This window comes from Eucyclogobius newberryi, unplaced genomic scaffold (genome assembly GCF_026437365.1).
Source record: "Eucyclogobius newberryi isolate DKJ021-1_F unplaced genomic scaffold, fEucNew1.0.hap1 SCAF_2, whole genome shotgun sequence".
NCBI lineage: Eukaryota > Metazoa > Chordata > Actinopteri > Gobiiformes > Gobiidae > Eucyclogobius > Eucyclogobius newberryi.
Window position 1 is genome coordinate 41,407,357 of NW_027315834.1, and position 21,634 is coordinate 41,428,990.

At 40.3% G+C, this 21,634-nt stretch overlaps 2 protein-coding genes across 4 annotated transcripts; both read right to left on the reverse strand.

Moving 5' to 3' along the window:
* Positions 1-295: 295 nt before the first annotated feature.
* On the reverse strand, positions 296-3,565 carry LOC140368408 (glycerol-3-phosphate acyltransferase 4-like). The gene is made up of 12 exons (XM_072455424.1): positions 3,318-3,565; positions 2,826-2,895; positions 2,474-2,756; positions 2,058-2,132; positions 1,876-1,965; positions 1,695-1,788; positions 1,501-1,616; positions 1,368-1,423; positions 1,176-1,261; positions 968-1,096; positions 814-893; positions 296-663 (listed from the first exon to the last, which is right to left on the reverse strand). Exons 1-12 carry the CDS (start codon positions 3,480-3,482, stop codon positions 531-533), a joined length of 1,377 nt encoding a protein of 458 aa, XP_072311525.1. The 5' UTR covers positions 3,483-3,565; the 3' UTR covers positions 296-530.
* Positions 3,566-6,435: 2,870 nt separating this feature from the next.
* cabp1b (calcium binding protein 1b) lies at positions 6,436-20,672 on the reverse strand. Of its 3 annotated transcripts, none has more exons than XM_072455428.1 (8): positions 20,259-20,672; positions 19,816-20,068; positions 8,201-8,231; positions 7,980-8,123; positions 7,788-7,897; positions 7,484-7,558; positions 7,337-7,409; positions 6,436-7,056 (listed from the first exon to the last, which is right to left on the reverse strand). In XM_072455428.1, the coding sequence occupies exons 1-8, from the start codon at positions 20,516-20,518 to the stop codon at positions 7,031-7,033; spliced, it is 972 nt and encodes a 323-aa protein (XP_072311529.1). In that variant the 5' UTR covers positions 20,519-20,672; the 3' UTR covers positions 6,436-7,030. The 3 variants fall into 3 exon arrangements, with proteins under 3 accessions (XP_072311529.1, XP_072311527.1, XP_072311528.1); XM_072455426.1 differs by lacking the exons at positions 19,816-20,068; positions 20,259-20,672 and adding exons at positions 9,196-9,363; positions 12,835-13,484; XM_072455427.1 differs by lacking the exons at positions 19,816-20,068; positions 20,259-20,672 and adding an exon at positions 12,835-13,487.
* Positions 20,673-21,634: the final 962 nt, after the last annotated feature.

The window sequence follows — 21,634 nt, forward strand, 5'->3', positions numbered from 1 at the left end:
TGATTGTTCAAACACCTGTTATTGTACAAATTCTGTCTGTGTTTTGATATTTTTTATGGAAATAAAAAAAAAACAATGTCCACGTGTTGCTTTTGGCTATACAGTGTGAAACATTGCCCTCTACTGGTTATCACATTGGAATACACGTTTTCAAGTTCAATTAGGTTCTGTGCATAGTTTAATAAATAATCTATCATAAATGAAAAGCAAACATAACATAGACTAAGGATGACATACAAATTATAATGCAATAAAAGTGTGTGTTGTACAAACATTGCAGAACACAGAGAGCCTTAATCCAATTAGGGGAAGTAACTTGAGCAGTAACACATTTTGTTATGAAACCCATAGCCTAGAAAATACACATACATTTTTGGCCAACTTTTGACTCACTTCCAAATGGATGAAGAGACACACAAACCTCCCAGAAACGTGCCACCCAATCGGTAGAAAACACTGTACTTGAAATTTCTTTGGTCCTCAGAAAAATAACAAATACAGGCCTTTTCAGTTTCTTTGTCACACTTTGCTCAAGTTTCCTCTAGAAGCTGTTTTCTGTATTGATCACCCATGTCCTGATCACCCACAAGAACTTCGCTGTAAAGCTTTTGTTGCTCTTTTTTGAAATCCTCCTTTACTTTTGCTCGTTTTAATCCTCCATCCCTTAAACACAAGAAGATATGATTATAAAATATCTTCCATCAGTTTTATGTTCCAGTTTTTCAAAAATGGCAAAATGACAAGTAGAGTTGTTCATTTGAAGTGCAATTTCAGTCTACTGCTGAAAATGTTTTTAGTAAACCGGTGACTTACCAAACAAGGTCCACTAGACCTCCCTGTGAAGCAATGGCTGACTTCACTCTGTTGGCAAACTCTGCAGCACTTTCCCTCTCCTAACAGACGCAAAAAGAAGCATCAACTATATCAAACTTAAACTAGACTTGAGCCCTCCTCAAGGAGATCTTACCTCTCTGTTCATAGGGGGCAAGTACCAAACACTGCAAACAATAGCCCAGCTGCTCATCATCCTAAGTAGGTACGTCACAATTCCAAATTTACTACTGTTCCAGAAAGCATCACCAAAGTGAGGGTCGTACTGAAACACACAACCCCAAGTACGAATAAGAAAGCAGTCAAATGTCTAGAGGAAAATGTCAAATAAAATCAACTTAAACCTTGATGGCCACTGGATAAACAGTGCAGCCAACCTGAAAGCTACCCTTTTTGAACATCATCACTGATGTGTTATTTACACAAGTTCCTGTGTACAAAGAACAGTGGGAGAATAGGATTAGACACATGGTAGACAAGGTTTCAATGGTAGTCAGTGTACACATGAACAAAGTGTATACTGCAGCTATACAAACCTTCAGGAAAGATGAGGATAGGCTGTTTGTTTTTGTCTGCAACATGATCACTAAGTCTGAAAGGAAAATTAAAATTAAAATTAAATTTCCTTCCTAGAAGGACGTGTTTTTAGAGAAACGCCTCTAGTTGCACCTTTTGGCCACTAGATGTCTGTCTTTGGCTTCTGATCTTTCAAACCAGATGTGTGAGGAGGCTTTAACCATGGCCTTTTGCAGTAATCCCATTAAACCTCCATGCACCTGCCCAACCTGAAGCAGACACAAGTTCTCTCAAGCACATCACTGCTGACATCAGTTCTTCAGAGCCTTGTGAAAAACAAAATCTACCAATGAGTAGCAGCCATCATTGGCCAGGATGATGACATCTATTGGGGTTGTGTGATTAGCCACGCAGATCCCACCATTCCTGGGTTTATTCTCCCTGCAACAAACGTTGTTTGAGTAAACCGATGAAGGATACTGGACGTGGGTCCATGTTATGAAAAGCATAATGATTTATTTGACTCACTGGTTATGATAGGTAATTATTGCTGTCAGAGCTCTTACAAAAATGCGATAACACATCAAATGGACCTCCTCACTAAGTTTAGAACGAAGTCTAAAATAAAACACACACACAAAGATACAATTATTGAAAACTATAACAAGCTTCTTTGCAGTCCAATGATAAAACCAAGAAACTGGACTCACTGTACTTCTGGTAAACAGCCAACAAGTGTCGACAGAACTATGAGCAGGATGATGCCAGTGGTGGCCAGAGCAACTCTGTTGGCAAATCACACACTTGACTTTAGATGTAGGTTAACATTAATTCATTTTACGGGTCCCTATTATACTAAACTGACGTACATATTTGAGTATTGCATATTCAGTCTGTCTCTTTCTCAAGAGCTAATACTTAACACCAAGTGATGCTCCTCCATCTTTAAAAACCATAACACCTTTACTGGACTTGTTCAGTGAACTCAAGTCACCTCATTTCAGGCAAAACTTACCAACATTTTAGTTATAAAACATGAAATACTAATGCGGAGGTGTCCAAAAGTAATTTAAGGATTAGATGAATAGATTGAAATAAGTGTGACTAAACAGTGAGCAGCTCTGACCTGAGAGGCAGCATGACCCCGTATCTGAGCAGGACCCCCAGCCCCCACACCACTGTCAGTCTCAGACTAATGTGTCGGAAATTGTAGTTGCTTCGAGTCAGCAAGTTCCAGCTCTGCAGCTCCTGAGCTGAAAAGCATTTGGTCACTTCATCATCCACGATGCTTTCTACTCCTCGGCGGCTAAAACACAGGATGTCTGCCAACTCAAACTCTGAGCTGGCAAAGCCTCTGAGCGCCTGCATCTCCTGCTGCAGCGACACCGTTGGCTCCTTTGCTATTATACCTAAAAGAGAGGCAAGGGTTAAAGGTTTATACATTCTATTTGATTTCAACATAAAATTGAGCTTTTCACCATTGCTGTATGGTTTGTATAGTTCCTCATTCTTTTCTTTTGCTCCAATTTCCATCCGTAAAGTTGCCCACTAAAAAATGTTACTGTGCATGTAAGTGATTACAATCTGCAGTCATACTCAAAGTGCTCAAAACAGAAAGCTATGCTTACGGACAAAACATCTTGTAAGATAACATAATTCTTCAACATAATTATATTTAGAGTTCATGTGGAGAGCAGAGACCTCTCCCACGGGCCCCTCTAAAGGCTCAGACACCACACAAATGAATGTTGCAACACTCACTCTGTATTTTCCTCACACAGAGCTGTGTAATCCCAGGGGTCCAGCTAACAAGGGCAGGATTTTACAGAACTATGACATGAACGGAGCATGTAATGCCCTTAAACTCAGACATTGTGCTGTCCAGTGTAGTTTCTCTTTATCTCTCTGCCTAATCCCATGTTCTGAATTACATCTTCATAAGTATATGCAGTCCTTTTACAACACTGTACCTTGAATATCTTCAGAAGTGCTCTCATGTAAAATGAGCGTATGCCAAAGGAGACTCCAAGAACGGCTGGCACAATGATAAATATCAATAGAGTCCACCATAATGTGACAGTGATGCCAACACACCTGCACAGCAGGCTGTCAGTGAAAAACACAGACCAAGTCATGTCTTTACAACAATAATGTCCTCAAATGACTTCAATATAACTCCACACACAGCAAGGACTGTAACAGGTGCAGATGATCAGATCTGAAAAAACAGTCACATCTATTTATGTTTTATTAAGTTCATAACATGCTAATTAACAGTTAGCTATGTTAGCTAGTTACAACTTAAAGCTAGGTGAGCTAATCAGTTGAGGCTAACACTCACCATCCTGAGCAGACTTGGCTGTGTTGTGTTTACATGGCCTTCATGATGTTCGCACAGCACAGTCTGTGCTCTCTCTGATGTACCATGAGGCTGAAGAAGAGTTTTGTGACAACAAGTGTCCAAAGAGCAGAATGAACTGAGCCTGTCACCTAATAACACCTAATAAGGCATAAGCTGATTAACCTCCACACAGGGGCGTCTCCAAGGGGGATTTGAAACGTGATTTGCCACCCTAGTGCCAGGCAATAAGTGATTGGTTAGTAGCAGTAACTGAAAATGAACACGTGAATACATTATTGTTATTTATTTATGTGTTTTATTTATGTATTTACTTATGTATTTATTCATTTAAAAACGGACATTGCCCATTAATCAACCCCCCAATAGTGCACCAAATTACTAAAATGTGTGAGTGTCTTCTTTTGGCTATCCAATGGCCACTCTTGTTTCAATATCCTGGAGGCGCCACACAATTGTCATTGAAAGGTGATCTATTTAACATCGTAGCATGTTTGACTTCGAAATAAAACGTAAAAGTATGTTCTTCTTGTGATAAATGTATTATGTTCATTATTAAGTAAAAAGAAAGACTGTAAGAGCTCAAGATGGAACATCAAAAAACTTATGTTACCCTGGAAATCCCCAATGTTTGGCTTTGTCTTGCTAGTGTGCTAAATTTACATAATGTACTAATTTGAATTAGTCATATTAATTATCATGATTATTATAATCAATAATAATCATGATAATACAATAATAGTAATAATAATAAGGCTGCCCCAAATAAATTGTCTGTTTGCTGTAACCCGACCCAACATTTTTCAAATGGTCGGTAGGTAAATTCTTATTTTTTTTTACTTTGAAGGCAAAAAAAGGATGAAAATTTTGCAATTTTTGGACTCGGAGTGACCACCAGGGGTCAGGCTTCAACAGTCAATGACGGAAAACGTCTCCATCAACCCGATTTTAAGATATTTGACCTTTTGTGCACCGTTATCCTTTATTTTGGTAGCGAAGGTGAGCGGGGGAACATGCCGAACATGCGGGGGACACGGGCGCCGCCATGTTTGTTGTGATGACGCTGATAGGCGTGTTTCCCTCCCAGAATATATAGTGCAAGTCAAATTTAAATGAAGCCACCCCATGACATAGATCAGGGGTGGGCAATTATTTTCCTCCGAGGGCCATATTTGAATCCAGGCAAGTAGCGAAGGGCCGGCCCGCGATCATTGGTGTGAAAAAAATATATATACCAAAAATTAAATATAAAATAAAATATAACTTTTCTGTCAAATATAGGCTATTGAATCTATTATTTAATTCATTTCACGTCATATTTATTAAGGATACAAGTGCAGACAGATGCCTGAGGGCAAAAAAGGAAAAAATAATAAATAAATTAAAAAAAAAAAAAATATATATATATATATATATATATATATATATATATATATATATATATATATATTACTTGGACAAGCTTGGCGGGCCGGATTGAAAGGTCCGGCCGGCCGGATGTGGCCCGCGGGCCGTAGTTTGCCCACCCCTGACATAGAACGACATGAGCGGTGGCCAGGACAGTGGCGCTCTCTAATCAACAAGTAAAAAACAATGTAAATTCGATTTGAGCGGAAGTGCGCATGCGCACTCCCCCGTGAGGACTGATACAACACACACATGCGTTTGTTTATCAGCGCGTCGGATCGCATCTCTCGTCTCCCGTAGATTTCCGTCTTCTTCTGAGTCAGCTCGAAATGTCTTTCTCCGTCTTCATTTTGTCCCGTACACCGAGGGAACTATATTATGATAGATCAATGCGCTTAGACACGCGGAAATGTGGGACGAGCCGCAAGCGGCTGCAGGTGAGCGGTAGGTGCGTTTTATGATTGATACGTGGCAGGACTAATCAGCAGTCCACGCCACGAGGAAATAAGACTCAGATTTGGGCCCAAAAAATTGTCTACTCAACCTTTAATGTGTGCGTTGTGCAATGTGTTAATTGTCCCTTGATAAGTTTACGAGCGCTATAAAATTATTCTACACAGCGCTTTAGGAAAGAACAGGGGAACAAGCTAAGAAACTGTAAATTAAAATACTCTAAAGTAGAATGGCACTCATTGGATGCAAGAAGAGAACAGCACGGCCTTTTGTTTGTGTATAAGGCTCTGGTTGGCATTTTGCCACCAAGTTTATTGCACATCAGTTCAGCTATTCACCGTTTGAGGTCTTGTGGTGTATTTTGTGTTGTGTTTTAACAGAGAACACATGAAAAAGAAAACTTTTCTCATTGGTTTGATTTTCCCTATATAAATAAATAAAATAAAATATAATTATCAAAACAATTTATTTGTTCATGTTTTGCTACAAACAGCATTGTTCCTTGCATGCATAGTTCCACAGATATGTAAAATGATAAAGAAACACTTCCCTTTATGCTGTTTAATAGGCCTATTTAAGTTTAAATGCATGCATGTCGGATCCCCGCATATGGTCATGAACAGTTCAGCTGCCACAGTAATTACATGATACTGATTTTCACAGCTATGTAAACTCTCTTTGGCTTATAGCATCAAAGAAGCTATTTCTATAGCCTAGCTTATTGCTAAAATTCAAATAAGGTAAAGGGTATAGAGGATGTTTTAGAGGAAGGTTAGACCTTCTATTTGGCTAGGCCTGTATCCCATGGGTTAGCTCAGTAAACATTATTTATAAATATATTTAAATTATATCAGAGCATAATCAGAACCTTCAGAATTCTAGAAGTGTTCTGGATTTTATAAATATGAATAACTATATATTTTATACATGTAGATTACCACAGTAAGACAGTCTTAATGTTGATTAAACAGCATGGTCGCTACACCACTACAACAAAAAAGTCCAACTGTAAAAGGGACACATTACAATAGAAAGAGAAGAGAGACAACAGTATGCACAAACACACAGATCTCACAGCACAACTTACGCTGTTTTAGTATTGCCTGTATATTTGTGCTTAACAGCTTCATGATTTCATAAATAATTCCTATCTTTGTTGGCATACTGCTGTCATATGCTCATGATTGCTACAGTTATAATGCACCAACTGTTTTTCTCCCCCTTTAACACAGTATGGCAAGTAACACTTTCATATACTGTATATAAATATAATCTGTGAAGCCCAAATCCAGTTTAAGGTCTACAAAAGCAGCAGCATTAGGTCAACAGTGTGCTTCAGGCCTCAGCATGGCAGTCTCCAGGCAGGACTGATATGTTTAGTAACAGAAGTTCAGGCTTCTGTTCTTCTCCCCATTTGCTGAGGGTAAATAAAGCATAAGACATAGTCATGTCCCTCTGTTCTGCTCATCGTGACATCATGCGCACAAATTCTGCAAAACAGAAAGAAACCAATGGTGAAGCCATATAAATTAATAGAAAACTGCTCCTGTAATGCTCCCAAATCTTTCCATATTGATTGATATGTTTGTGCATTATGTATGTAGCTATAATGTGACCGATGTTGACAGATGATCACCCCCGGATGTCTTCACCTCAGCTTCAACACGTTATCAACCATGACATTGTACATCTCACAAAATAGAGGAGGTTGTGAGTATGTTATTTAACAAACCTCTTGATTTACTGCACAGTAAATGAGATGCTTTTTACCTTCAAAGTCGACATGGCCATCTCCATTGAGGTCTATGTCTCGGAGGATGTCCTCTAGATCTCTGTGACCAACCTAATGAGGAATAGTGAGAACTTGAGCTACACATACACAAGATAGATAAAAGAATGGTCGTCCATTATCAGTACCTGTTGTCCCAACAGTTTTTTCATTGCCTCACGCAGTTCGGCTGTGCTGATCATTCCATCCCCATTTGTGTCAAACTAAACATTAAAAATAGACAAATATGGAATTATTATTATTATTATTATTATTATTATTATTACAACAACTTCTACTACTAATAATAATGTTAATCTTCTACTGGTTTGCATCCTTTGAAAAAAGATGTTTTCCACATGCTTGGATCTTTTCCACTTTTATTTGGCAAAGGCAGTAGCATGGTTCTGGTGTCTATCTGTTTCACGTCAGATAAACCTCGTCATCACTTGCCTCTCTGAATGCGTCTCTCAACTCTTTTACACCGATCATATCTGCCGTTTCAGCCAGAAGCTTAGGTCCCATGAGCTCAACAAAGTCTTCAAAGTCCACGTGCCCTCCCACTGTTGGAAGAGAACATTTTTTCTTCCACTACCACATGAATTCATACAGATTTCCGGGCTTTCATTATGACACACTACTTACAATTCATGTTGATCTGCTGACTCAGCTCAATCAGCTCCATCTCTGTTGGCATGTAGCCCATAGTCCGCATACAGTTCCCAAGGTCTTTGCACCCAATGAACCCATCTTTGTCTTTGTCAAACTCCTTAAAAGCCTCACGCAACTCTGCAAAATAGCACAGAATTTATTATTACACATATATACTTTGTTATAAACAGATATTTCCATTCAATTCAACCTACCATCCATTTCCTCTGGTCTTAACTCTCGATCCTGTAAAAAATGACACAAATAAAGGTTAGACTCGCGAGCCTGCTGACTTTGAAAAGCAGTCAGTGAACAGTTGTCCTTTCACCACACACGCCACGGGAGAAAATAGAAAGCCATAGCCTAGGTATGTTCAGGAGTGCCAGCAGTCTTCCGGAAGAGGCGCATATTACTCACATCTCCTGCTGTGGCATGTGCTTCTTAAAAAATAAGCCAAAGTTGAATGTTAGAAAAGCAGGATGATAACTCAAATATAGTGTCTAGGGTGGTCATAAGTATCAAAAATCCGACAGCAATCAATACTAAAACCATGGAAGCTACATACTCATTTGAGCAAGTATACTATTGATATTGGAAAAAAATAGACAATTTGACTTTTCTTAGAATAATCTTGAGCATTATCAGATCTATTATGTGACCACATGGTAACACAAAGAAAGTGCTATTTATTTTGTGTCAAAAAAGAGCATTTTTTTAATCATTGTGGTATTGAGAATCAAGTCTATTCTTTAGTATAAAAAAGTAAGTTTGAAATCTTGTGCCAACACTAATACTGTCTCACTGTCACACCTTAGTTCATTAAAATCCCATGGACAAAATGCAATCACATTAAACAGCCTTCACAGTTTTACGGTACTCATACTAATTTTGTATCTGAAATTGGGCAGAAAAGTCAGCGAAGAACATTATATGTTACCGAAATGATGTATTATGATGTATTAATCTTCCCTCAAGCTAAATGTCCACTGTCACAGCCTGATACATTCACACTCGTCCCACAGCAACAACTGACATAAAAATATTGTTATTCCCAGAAAGCCTCATTCACACCAAGCCTTCTGGGTGTAACCATGGAGAGGGTTAGAGCAGTTTATGTACATCTGTTACTGAGGATGTTTTGAACATTGTTTGCTGGTATTGCGTGCTACTCCGCTCCATGCAAACACTGATATTTCCTGGACTTACGTACAGCCTGCCGGCTCTCAGCGAAGCCTTTGCGCAGAAAGATGCATGCGGGCCCCAGAATGTTGTGCATGGTGGCGCCGTTCTGGGCCAGGGCCACCAGCGGCTCTAGACTGGCCCCCCCAGAGCCCCCCTCCTCACCGGACTGCACTGCCTTGTAATTCTTCTTCCCGTCCTGGACCAGGTTGTCAGGGGCGGACACAGAGACAGGGGTAAGGACTTGTGGTCAGTTTAAAACAGGGTGTAGTCACTGTATGGAGTTGGGGCTGGGGAGTGACAGACACATGTGCCACTCAGACAGAGGTGTGGGGTCTGGTTAGTCATAATACAACAACCACTGCAGTCAGAGATACACAAGCAAGTGATGCCATCTGTTTCAAGCCACCGCAGGGCACAACAAACAAACACACCATATCCCAATGGGCCAACTGTGGGCGTTTGCAAAAATGTCTTTTCACATTAGTAAACAAATCAGCACGATGTCAGATATGGCACAGTCCTAGACACAATAATATTAATAACCACATGCAGAAGACTGTAAGCGTTATAACTAAACATTCTGATTAAACCTGCTCTGTCTTTGATATTGATTACACAAATGTCGTCAGAAGGGCGAAGATATGCAAGTAAATATGCAAAGCTATACACACTGTATACAAGCTTTTAAACACATTACTGTATAAATAAAGATGAAATATTGTTTATTAAAATGCAACAAACAATCATTTTAGTGGTTGGGTGGTCAAACGATTTTTTCTTTTTTGAGACATTTCAAATACATCTATCTTCTAGATACGTATCTATCTTCTAGATACGGAATGTTTGCAAACTGATCAAATTCATATTTATATATATATATATATATATATATATATATATATATAAAACTCTTCCTCATCCTCCGTGGGTGGTCTCTATTTCTCCCCCTTCAAGCTCGGGTCCTCCACCAGAGGCCCCTGGGAGCTTGAGGTTTCTTCAGTATCTTTGCTGTTTCTAGCACTGCACTTTTCTGGACCGAAATGTCTGTTGTCTTTCCTGGATCTGCTCAAGCCATTCCTCCAGTTTGGGGGTCACTGCCCCATGTGCTCCGATCACTACGGGCACCACCGATACCTTCAGGCTCCAGGCCTTCTCCAGCTCCTCTCTGAGGCCTTGGTATTTCTCTAGTTTCTCATGCTCCTTTTTCCGGATGTTTCCATCCCATGGCACTGCAATGTCCACCACCACAGCTTTCCTCTGACCCTTGAGACCACCAATATGTCCGGTTTGTCCGCCAATACCATTCAGTCAGTCTGTATCTGGAAGTCCCAGAGGGCCTTGGCTCGGTCGTTCTCCACCACCTTTAGAGGTGTTTGCCACTTTGACCTTGGGGTCTCCAGCCCGTACTCTGCACAGATGTTTCTGTACACTGTGCCAGCAGCTGGTTATGGCGCTCCATGCAAGCTGTCCCTGCCAGCATCTTGTACCCTGCAGTTATGTGCAGGATTGTCTCAGTTATGTTCCGGTGGTACATTCCTTGTAGGGGCTTGTCCTCCAATGATGGTCCCTCCAGCAGCTCAACATCCTCTGTTCCCCAATGTCTGAGACATTCACTGAGCACGTCATCTGAAGGAGCCTTGTCCTTGGCGTATTCATGGATCTTGGACGTTTTGTCCTGGATAGTGGCTCTCACGCTCACTAGTCCCGGCCTCCCTCCTTACGGCTAATGTAGTCTCAGGGAGCTGGATTTGGGATGGAACCCAGTATTGGCATTGTGATTTATTAATGTCACAATCTTTTTACTAGTCTACAAGTCGAATAGTCTAGATAAAAAATACTGTCATCAATTACTCAATTAATTCATAATTGCAGCCGTTTTATTACTATTATTATTATTAAATTTTTTACACATAACAATTAAAATTATGACAAAACCAGATCTGGTAATATAAGATACTTAAATATGTATTCAAATATGTACTCAAGCTAATATTTATTCAACCATTTCATTGTAATCATCAATTAAATATTTACAAGAGAGCGAGTTATCAGCCATCCAAAATATACATGTGTAATTAATCAGGCTTGGATCTGACTGTTGTAACAAATTACTAAAGGACTCTTTTCATTGCCTCTCATCTCTAGTTATTTGAATGAGCTCGATTCATCTACAGTACATAGAGAGTATATAAATGAAATATTAATAGATACATGTTTAATACAGCCTCAGATGGCCGTGCATGTTCCATCATTGACCTTCATACTCCATCTGCTCTCCTGCCACTTCTGATTCCAGTTCATGCTACAGCTTCCACCGCAGGAGCAAATGCCTACTGGGTAATCTAACCAAGTGATGCATGGAGCGGGCTGCACATTATGCCACAAAAGTACCACACAGCCTCTTGCTAGCGCTTATATAATCAAAAGAAAATGCAGATAGAGTTAAGATTTTGAAGTTCTTCTTCACGCAGATGGCATTAACAGTTGCTTGTCACATTTGCTTCAGGTAATGTCAAGTTAACCACCAAACACTGCACTGATAGAACGAGGACAAGGAGCTTAAACATATTTGGTTTTGTAGCTTTTCTTTTGTTAACAAATATTTAAAACTAATCCAAAACAAACCAGATTTAATAGGGACATTTTGAGTAAATAGTAAAAGGTTTTAAATGTTGTTATTACTATTAGGCTATATTGTGTACAATTTCAGATGGGAATACAGTTATAGGTTGTGATGTCAAAACAGTAGAAAGGCCACAGTTTAAAACTGGTCAGAATTCTATTATACTTCTCTGTCAGCACAAATAAACAAACATATGAATTGAGATATTATTTTTCAATAGCCTCGGAAACCGGTGCCATTATTCATCTCCAAAGGTGTGACTGTTGTCGGGTGAAGTTTGTGGAGTCCCACAGAAATAAAGAAATGGTGTTCAACCATTTGTGTTTAACTATTATGGATATTCCTTCCAAAGATTTGCACTGACCTTGTCCAAATTCACTTTCACACCAAAAACACTTTTCAAATATTATACTGTATAGTAACTGATGTCAGAGAGAGTATTTTTTCTAAACCCAGAGTCTATTAATGCTTATGTTAAGTTGGATTACAAAATTGAAAGTCATGGTATTCTTATTTGGTTCTAAATAGAATATACCTGTACTTATTACCTAAAAACAAATGTGCATTTCTACAGCTGCACACCTGTTAGTAACATCTGTGTCCTCCGGTCCCACTTTGCAGGTGCTGTTGATGCAGCCAGTGCAGTGCTGATAAAGGTCACAGTGCAGCAACAGTCTCTGACATGAAGCTAATTCATCTCTTCACTCGAGCAGGCAGGTCAAGCACCACCTCTTCTGTCCTGTCCTCGCTACATTGTTGACACTAATTTGAGTGTATTTTTATCCACCAAATCGAAAGTGCATCCCTTGTTCACATCTGCTTAGAACAATAACAATCTTATCAAGGCTTCAAATGTCAAGGAGGTTAAATATTCTGTATTTGGCTGGAAAGCAGATACGGAAGTCAGACTGTACTCGCGGGTATGTCAACTCAGGTCAAGTCAAGTCAGATCGCCTCCTGGTCATGACAGGGGGCACACAATGACACGTGCAGCACCAACACACAACACCAAGGGGAAAGAAACGGAAAGCAGAACCTTCTTACCTTCTTGTTGACAACTTTGAGATACTTTACGGAGTTGCCCATTGCCAAAATAGATAGTCCTCCTATGTCTTTTCCCTAATTGTGCCTAAATAGCTTTGACTGCATGTGATCCCACGTGCATGCATCTGTGTTTGCACATGTTTTGGGGCATGCATAGGAATGGGACAGTGATTAGAAAGGGAAAAGAGGGTTTTACGGCTCAGGGAGTAACGTGAGAGGACATCTGGCGAGCAGGGGAGGAAGGAGACGACCCGGAGGAGACAAGGATGCTAGAAGGAGGGACACTCAGAGGGAAGGGACGATCAGACAAAACAGGACAACAACACAACGGACCCAAACGGGACGCAGAGACGCGGGGGAAGAGACGGCATGCATGTGGTAGTAGCCTGAGATGCCAGCGCCAAGAGTAGGAAACCAAGATTGCTTATTCATCGCATCCTTTTTCCTCTCTCTCTCTCTCTCACTCTTTCCCTTTCTCTCCCTTTGACTTTGCTCTCAACCCCTCCTCCCGTCATCGCTCAGACCGTCTGTGTCCATGCTTTCCCATTTACTCCCTCTCTCAGCGGCACATGCGGTTTTTAAATCTCTGGAAGCAGGACGAGCGGACAACATTCCCCCTCAGCAAGACATCTGAACACACACACACACACACACACACACACATAGACGGCAGTGCAGTTACACACAGCGATGGGGATAGGAGCTAAAAATACATCACTCATCCCCCACTATACTCCAGCTACCACCCCCAGTATCGCTTCATTTTTTTTTTTGCTCTCAAACTCCACTCAGGAAGCTGGGAGGGCTGGGAGGGCTGGGAGGGCTGGGATGCAGAACAAAGGCAGAAAGGTGCAGGAGATGACGTGGATGCGAGCACAAATATGCAGATAGCTTCCTCCGATTCACTTGCACAGTTGTTATGGTGTAAGGGAAATCTTGACAGGTGAAGAACGCTCCTGTCCTTGAATGTTTGCTGAGCGCTCAGATAAAGAGCGCCATTATAATGTTAACTGCAGGCTCTTGCCATCACGCTTGGTGAGCTGAATTATGCATCTGCTTTGGTCAGGGTTAACACAAGTAATGAAATTAAATCTGTCCTTTCCTCCTGTATCTACTGCGTTGTAACAAAAAAATTTCCCCTTGTGTGGACATTAAAGGATTATCTTATCTTATCTTACTAAAATCCTGTGGGTTCATTTATTGTTTGTAATTTCATCTGACCAGCTGCAGACTTTGTTGGGTCAATATGAGAACATTGGTCAACCTTTTAAACCAGGGGTGGGCAATTATTTTCCTCCAAGGGCCATATTCGGATCCAGGCAAGTAGCGGAGCGCCGGCCCGCGATCATTGGTGTGAAAAAATCAGAAAAATTAAATATCAAATAAAATATCACTTTTCTGTCAAATATAGGCTATTAAACCTATTCTTTAATTCATTTCACATCACATTTATTAAGGATACAAGTGCAGACAGATGCCTGAGGGCCGGATTATAAAGACAAACGGGCCACATGTGGGCAGCGGGCCGCAGTTTGCCCACCCCTGTTTTAAACAAAACGTGACGATGAACTGCAGCAGTAACGCACGTTTCGCCTCCCCTGTTTGCCCTTGTCTGCTGCCACCTATTGGGCCGAAGAAGTTATTTTAGATGTTGGTGATGTTGGGTTGTGTTTGGTGAATCATAGTCTCTCACCAGAGGCTCATTGTGAACATCAGAACACATCGGCCGTCACACACACTGCCGTCAGCTCTCATAATGTCACATCATCGCGGTGAGCACTGGATACATCTCCTTTGCCTTTTTTTTTTCTCCCACCCTCTCACGCCAAACTAGTTCTCTGTATGCATTTTATGTAATGGCTCATCACAACACATCTCTGTCTCAGGAGACGCCATTAACGACTGGTGACCCTCAGGGCAGAAGAAAGATAAATAAATTCAGTAAAAATAAATACATTTGACTAACCTTTTTGTAGTAGCATTATCGCACGATTAGTATCACAATAGAGGCCAGACGATGATTTGAACCGCAAATTCAAACCGATTTTATTTATTTTAAAAGGTTTACGAAGGCATACAGTCTCCCCCAGGTGAGGAATACGTGAAAACATCTGTCCTTTTAGTTCAAGGCGAAACATTCTGTCCTACTACGTCAACATTTTTGTTCTATTCCTCCATTACTGACGTCGCATGAGTAATGTCATTCTTTATGTAAAAAGAGCACCCTTAAATACATGTTTAAAATGCTCTATTTTGATACCAAGGAATATAATCGATACTTGATACCAATTTTGATATCACAATGATGATAAAAGACCCAATAGTCTTTTTTTTTTTTAGATAATTGACTTTCATTTTCTCCATAAACAAAATTGTACTTTTTCTTTACTTTATTATGTGGTTTTATACTAGACCTGATAAAGCTGAAGATCATTTAAAACTGTACAGAAAAGGTCAGTTGTCTCCTTTTGAAATGATTTTTTTCATCATTGATACTTGCTCAAATAAGTATCGTTTCGAGACTAGTTTAAACATGGATTAGCATTTGAATTTCAATACTTTTGACAGCCCTAGTACTAACAAAGTCTCACTAGTACATTTATTCTGTGAAAGTTCAGATATTCCTCAAACCAAATGCAACAACATCTCTCGCCTTACATGTCGTTGAGTACTCGGCTGTACAGCGCTCACTTGCGTCATGTTCTCGAGACGTCACAGCGGATCCGACATCTCATCAGTGCACTGCTCTATTCTTGTATTTCTGCTTTATTTCAGACCGCATCCATCTCTGTCTTGTGTCCACTTCAATTCCCCATGTTCCATTTTTTATCTTCATCTTTCCCTCTCATTTAGCCTGGTCTTGATAAATATTCATCATGTTCGGTGCAGAACCCACAGTTCAGCTCATCCTCTGCCTAATCCTCATTTCCAAAAGGGTTTTAGCCACAGCATGACTTCTACCTCCTCCTTCTATCCCAGCAACGACAGAAATAAAGCCATGTGCTGCTAAAAATAGCGTAGTGTTCTCTACTACACATATGCTATGCAGAAACGTGCAACTGGGTGCTATTTCATGAGTCATATTTTTTACTCATCTAGATTATATCTTTGCAGGCTTCATCGAGGTCCTTGTCACACAATCAGAAGTAATGGAAGTAATTGCCAAAGGAAACAAGCGGGGGCAACACACAGTGGCAGGATGAGTACCAGGAAAGCCAGAGGAGGAAGTGTGGGTCTTATCTGCGCCTTGGACCTTTCCTCACATTGTCTGGAGCTGTCAGGTGGGAGCAGGACAGTTAGGTTTGATGTGTGCCCAGCTTATATAACCATCATCAGATCTGTCCACCCATCCCATGCTCCTCTTCCTCCTCAAAAATATGCAGCTTCATTTACAGTACAGTCCTGGCTTTTCTATTCTCTGGCTGCGCTGATGTGACACTCTCAAGGCTATAAACCTCTCCGTTTGAGAACACAATACAGATGAGTACAAATGGTGCTTGCTCCCTCTGCTGGATCGCAAACACATCATCGTTTGATCCATCTATCCGTCAAACTATCTATCTATCTGTCCATCTATCTAAAAAAATAAATGTCTGACACAGTGTCACACCGCACACATTGATACCATTATATATTTGATTAAATCTTATGTTATGTGACAAATGATTGAGGATATGAACATTGATGTCAATGTCTAAAATGTTCAGTTCTTTGCTGTTTTTATCCTTTTATTTATTTATCTTATTTAACCCTATTTTTTCCTGGCAAAACATTAAGAACACATTTGGATTTACAATGTTGGCCTGGGTGAATTTAAAGTGGAGTGGGATTTAACACTTGAGAAGCAGCGAACATCGAGCGTTATGAGAAAGTCAGGTGTTTTATGTTTGAAACTCATAGCAGAGTGAAGTTTTTTAAAAGGATTTTTTGGGCCCAAGGCTTTACTAGTCAGGACAGAGCGTGAAATGGGGATGAGAGCAGGGAGGACATTCAGCAGATTGCCAGATTGTCGTGAATCAAACTCACAACGCTGAGACCGCACAGAGCATGACCACTCGGCTGGCAGCATCGCATCTAACTTTTCAAGGTTTTCTCCAGAAACATGACGATAAATGATGCTACAGTCAAACAGTGGAGGGACAGATAGCTCAACCAGGCACAACATATACTACAATACAATACTATATTCTGTCACTTGCTCTCACTACATTACACTTTACACTGAAAATGACCTGCTTTATTCAAGTGGGGGTCGTGAATGACCTCTAATCTAATCTAAACCCTTGATGCGTTTTACTCATCAAGCAGAATTCACATTAATACACCTACTTTGCTTATACTTTTCTTAATCCTACTTTACTTATTATACCACCACTCTACACTTTCTATTATTAAAATAGGCAAAAAACAAAACATTGATATGAAATAAACTCAGTGCAATTATGTTGTTATTATAATTATTTATTCACCAAATGATCTTTATTGGGTGGGTGTTTTGACTATATTTTTAACCAAGACAAAGCTCATCCCTCCTCCACTGTCTCATAATCAGGTCTAGTTGGGCTATTTTTAGCATCCACTGGCAGTGTGTGAGTTCTGCTGGGATTGTATGCAGATCTTGATGTTACATAAGAAAAGAGGAAATGTGAAATGATGAGGGTGGCAGTGTGTGTTTTGAAGGTCTTTCCGTGTCTACTCAGGGGGTATTAAAGCAGCATTACAAAGCTGACAATGGACGTGCGCGTCTATAAGAAGATGCTGAGGCAGGTGTGCAACGCGCAGGCTCAGGGTTTTTTCACAACACCATTCATACATCGCCAACTCCAAAATGGTTTTCACAATTACACCTGAGCTCGTGCGGCAACATGAAGAGTACTTTATAAGCCAAAAATGGACTTCAAAGCAGTATTTTCAAATGTAAGTCGGCCGTGCTTAATATGATTTTGGATGGAACTTAGAAAAGAGTATTTCTTTGTTTTGGTGCTTTTAACTATTTAGACTTGTAGGTTTGGTTATGGGTGGGCAATACTGACAGAAATTCATATTTAGATATTCTGTTGATAATATTCAATTCAACAGAGATGTGCTAAAAAAAATCTTTAAACATATTAGGTTAAAGCATCAGACAAATGTTTGTAAATTAATCATAAAAGTGCAGAAATATCACTTGAAAGTAAACAGCATTTATATTTTTAATCAGCTCTTTTTTGTAGCTTTAAAAAAAATATGAATTATATGCTCAATATTAAAATTTGTAATATCTTCAAAATAAGATATGATCTAACTTTCAATATATCGTCTACCCCTAAGTTAGGTGTATTCTTTCGTACTCTGGGAAAAGTTTTGTTTGCAGTGATTAAGAGGCATCAAAGTTGAAAAAAATAAAACAGGTTTAAGTCATAAAAGTGATAAGAAATATCACAGTTATTTTTTAGAGGCATTCATCGGCAATAATTGTAAAATCGTGGTGTTGCCTGTCACAATAAATGTAACTCTAAAATATAAAACCATTACATGTAGGTGAGTTACATAACAAAAAGGAGGCATCAAACCTACATCAGAACATGCACACGATACATGAAAACTGGCTTAAATGCAGGACTTTTATAGCCTGTGTTGCTGGATGTTGCCAGATTGGAAACCCTACAAGTGAGTGGAGCTCTGGCCTCAATTGAGAGCAGTTATTTCGGGAGCACATTAGTGCACATGGAGGTAATTGTCTTCTCTTTTTATCATCAGATCAGAAAAATGTATTTAAAAAGTTCAAAGGAGCAGATGAATGATGCATGAGAGAGAGGCTTGAAGAAGAATGACGCGCTGACTTGGCCAAGGTGAAATTATGTTAAATGTTCATATTTTTGGGGCATCATTTTCTACAATAATATTGCTTTGATTGTTTTTATTCTAATTTATTTCCCATCATGATATCTTTAACAGTCTGGAACAGCCCTAAAGTATTCTAATATAATGCCTTTCCAGAGTAGTGTATTTTTTAGTGAGTTTGTAGAGGTAATTTCTTAAAAAGTAACATAAGATTTGACTGCTAATTTTATCTTTAGACGCCCAAACAACAAATCGAACTCTAATTATGATTTGCTTCAAATAATGAAGAAAACATTGACAAAAATATGCCCGGAAAAGTTGCAGAAATGGCATACGCATCTACTACTCACAAAATGATTTTACTCATTACGGGCAGTACAGCACATATGGGGGACAACATGATGCAGACATCAACAAATTGTAAAACATCCACAATCATCAATCATTGAAAGGCATGAGCACTAACCACACTCCCACCGTGCACCCCATTCATCGAGATTAATACTTGAGGAAAGGAAATATGCAGAACAATTTAAATATTCCACACCCTTTATTCATTCTGTGCAAGCTCCTGTTAAAGTCAAGTCCCAACATGCAGCGTTTGCTTTACCTCTCTCATTCTTAGCTCACCTGTTTGTACCTACAGCAGCAGCTTTGACAAGCTCTCATCATTAATAGCTTCATGCAGTGGGAAAGTTGATCCCCCTCTTTGATACTCGGGTGACACTGGTGATGAAAGCTTGTGCATTCACATGAAAAAACACATGACCCTCCGCTTTTTAAAACTAACTCGTATCAAATATATGCTCTATTGGGAATAATTTAGCCACAAAGCCCACATTCATTTTTAATGTGCTTACCTGCAGTCATTGTTCTCACACAGTTTTGTGATATGTTCACCTGGCGCTGACCTTTTACCCCCAACAACATGTCCACTAATGCTGCTCTCAACAAAGGAGTGGGATCATAACTTTGTAAATTGCCTCATTAAATTATTAGTGTGACTGCTTTAGTTACTTTAGGCTCTAGTTTTGAAAATATATCCAAATTGATGGCGCCTGGGGAAGTCAATCGTTATCAAATGAACTGTAATCGTAGGCCTTCATATTTCTTTCTGCACGGTTACGCATCTTTGTGCAGCATCTCTGGAGCTCTTACCTGCCCAAACACTGACTTGACGATGGGGTGAAGTGTGGAGTCAAACTCAGAGAGTGTTGTGCTGAGCCTTTTGCCCGTCCGGCCGTGCGCGGGGTGACGGGCAGGTGCACTGGCCGTAGCGGGGACGGTGGAGTTGATGCTGGATGATGAGCCGCGGGGAAGCCTCTGCTCCCGCCGGCTGGGCTCGAACAGGAACGCAGCATCGTCCTTGTTCTTAGGCTGAGCAGACGGTGAGGACTTTTTGCCCTGAAAAACAAAAAATTACGGAAGTTGTTTATGACATTTGTGATCAGTAAAAAATAGTTAGTACTGCGCGCCAGTTTCCAAACTGAAATCTAATAAGTGAACGGGTTGTCTAATAACAGTACATCTTACTACAGATGTATAAGCTAATAAATGCCTAAACTCGCTATCCTAGAAAAAGAAAAGTTAAGGTCTTTGCCTGGTGTGCGGGGTTCTGGTGCTTGGATCTTGAAGTTTTACTCCGGTCTTTCTGAGTCAGACTTTGGGTCGAAGTGTCCTCCATCCTTTGCGCACGCTGTGTCCCGTGCCGGGGCTGACAGAGAGGTCTCATTGCACTAGTTTCGCTCTCCTCAGGCCGGGCAGACTTCTTTCCTCCAGCCGCGCCGCGCTGGTTCAGCCCGTGACCGTGAGAGCGCAGCAGAGACGTGGTGGACTCGCTTTTAGGGAGTGAGGAACTCATCTTGGCTCTTTGTCTGTGCGTGAGGCAGATCAGAAGCACGTGCAGGCGGGATGACTACTCCTCACACTGGAGCATCACTGAGCTGCCGCGCGGATGCTGCCAGAGATCGTGCAGGACGCACCTGATTGGCGCTGCAGAGTGAGGCGCTCCACGCGGACTTTTGGTGACAGCGTCTCGTGCGCGCCACTGGCACGAGCGTTCAGTGCGCAGGTTCCTCCCACGTCACTGCCCGTCACACAAAACAACCGCTCCAGCACTGGCCAACATCATTCACGTTCATGCAACCTCACAGGCGGCAGGGATCGACCAGTGAGAGCCTAAAGTTTAATGAGGAGTGAAGCTAATAAAACCCAAGTGATAATGAGGCATTCATCACGCACTTCATCTATAAATTAGTGTGTAGTAGCCTATTGAACAGAAATATCTGTTCAAACAGCTATTTATTATTCTGGCATATTACATCAATCTCATACAACCTCTTTTTATAAAATAAATTGAGGGACATGCCAACAAAACAGCTGTCCAAAGCCACTTATTTTTAGTTATTTTAGTTCCATGCACAATGCAAATGATGCTGTGCAACATCACCCATGCAGGAGATTTTGTTTAGCACATTTATCCATTGCGGTCAATGCCTTTGGAAACTTTCCAAATCAGTTCACTGGCACAAAACACATTTTTATTTAGTACTTGGAGTAAATTTATTTATGTATTTTAAATAAATGCATAAAACTTCTTCAAAAACATTAACATAGCAGGATACGGATGACACGTAATTGGTCATTACAGCTAAGAATAGTAACTTAACCTTTCAATTTTACTCAGCCGCCCCACATGTTAATTGCCCTGGGACTAGCTTAAAAAGAACACAAATAAACATTGGCAGACCTCAAGTTGGGCATGACTATTTACTTCACATCTCCTGTTGAAAATATATTTTTAGACTGCTTTTGATAAAAAAAACAACAACAACAACAACACTCTTGTACAGAAAAACAAGAGAGGAGCCGTTCTCATCCTTGGTTGCCCCTGCATCATTCTGTACACCTATAATCACCCATCTCAGAGCAGATGTCCCGAGATGCAGGGCATCAACAAGATGATGTCATCATTTGG

Bases quoted from the DNA above. Each gene is read 5' to 3' on its own strand.
- cabp1b (XM_072455428.1), bottom strand. From the start codon at position 20,518: ATGAGTTCCTCACTCCCTAAAAGCGAGTCCACCACGTCTCTGCTGCGC. The intron at 20,069-20,258 runs GGCAAAGACCTT...GTAATTTTTTGT, and splicing joins CACCAGAACCCCGCACACCA to TTTTCAGGGCAAAAAGTCCT. The intron at 7,057-7,336 runs GTAAAAAGCATC...TCTGTTTTGCAG, and splicing joins TGGCCATGTCGACTTTGAAG to AATTTGTGCGCATGATGTCA.
- LOC140368408 (XM_072455424.1), bottom strand. From the start codon at position 3,482: ATGACTTGGTCTGTGTTTTTCACTGACAGCCTGCTGTGCAGGTGTGTT. The intron at 1,617-1,694 runs GTAGATTTTGTT...TGTCTGCTTCAG, and splicing joins ATGATGGCTGCTACTCATTG to GTTGGGCAGGTGCATGGAGG. The intron at 664-813 runs GTAAGTCACCGG...CTTGTGTTTAAG, and splicing joins GGTCTAGTGGACCTTGTTTG to GGATGGAGGATTAAAACGAG.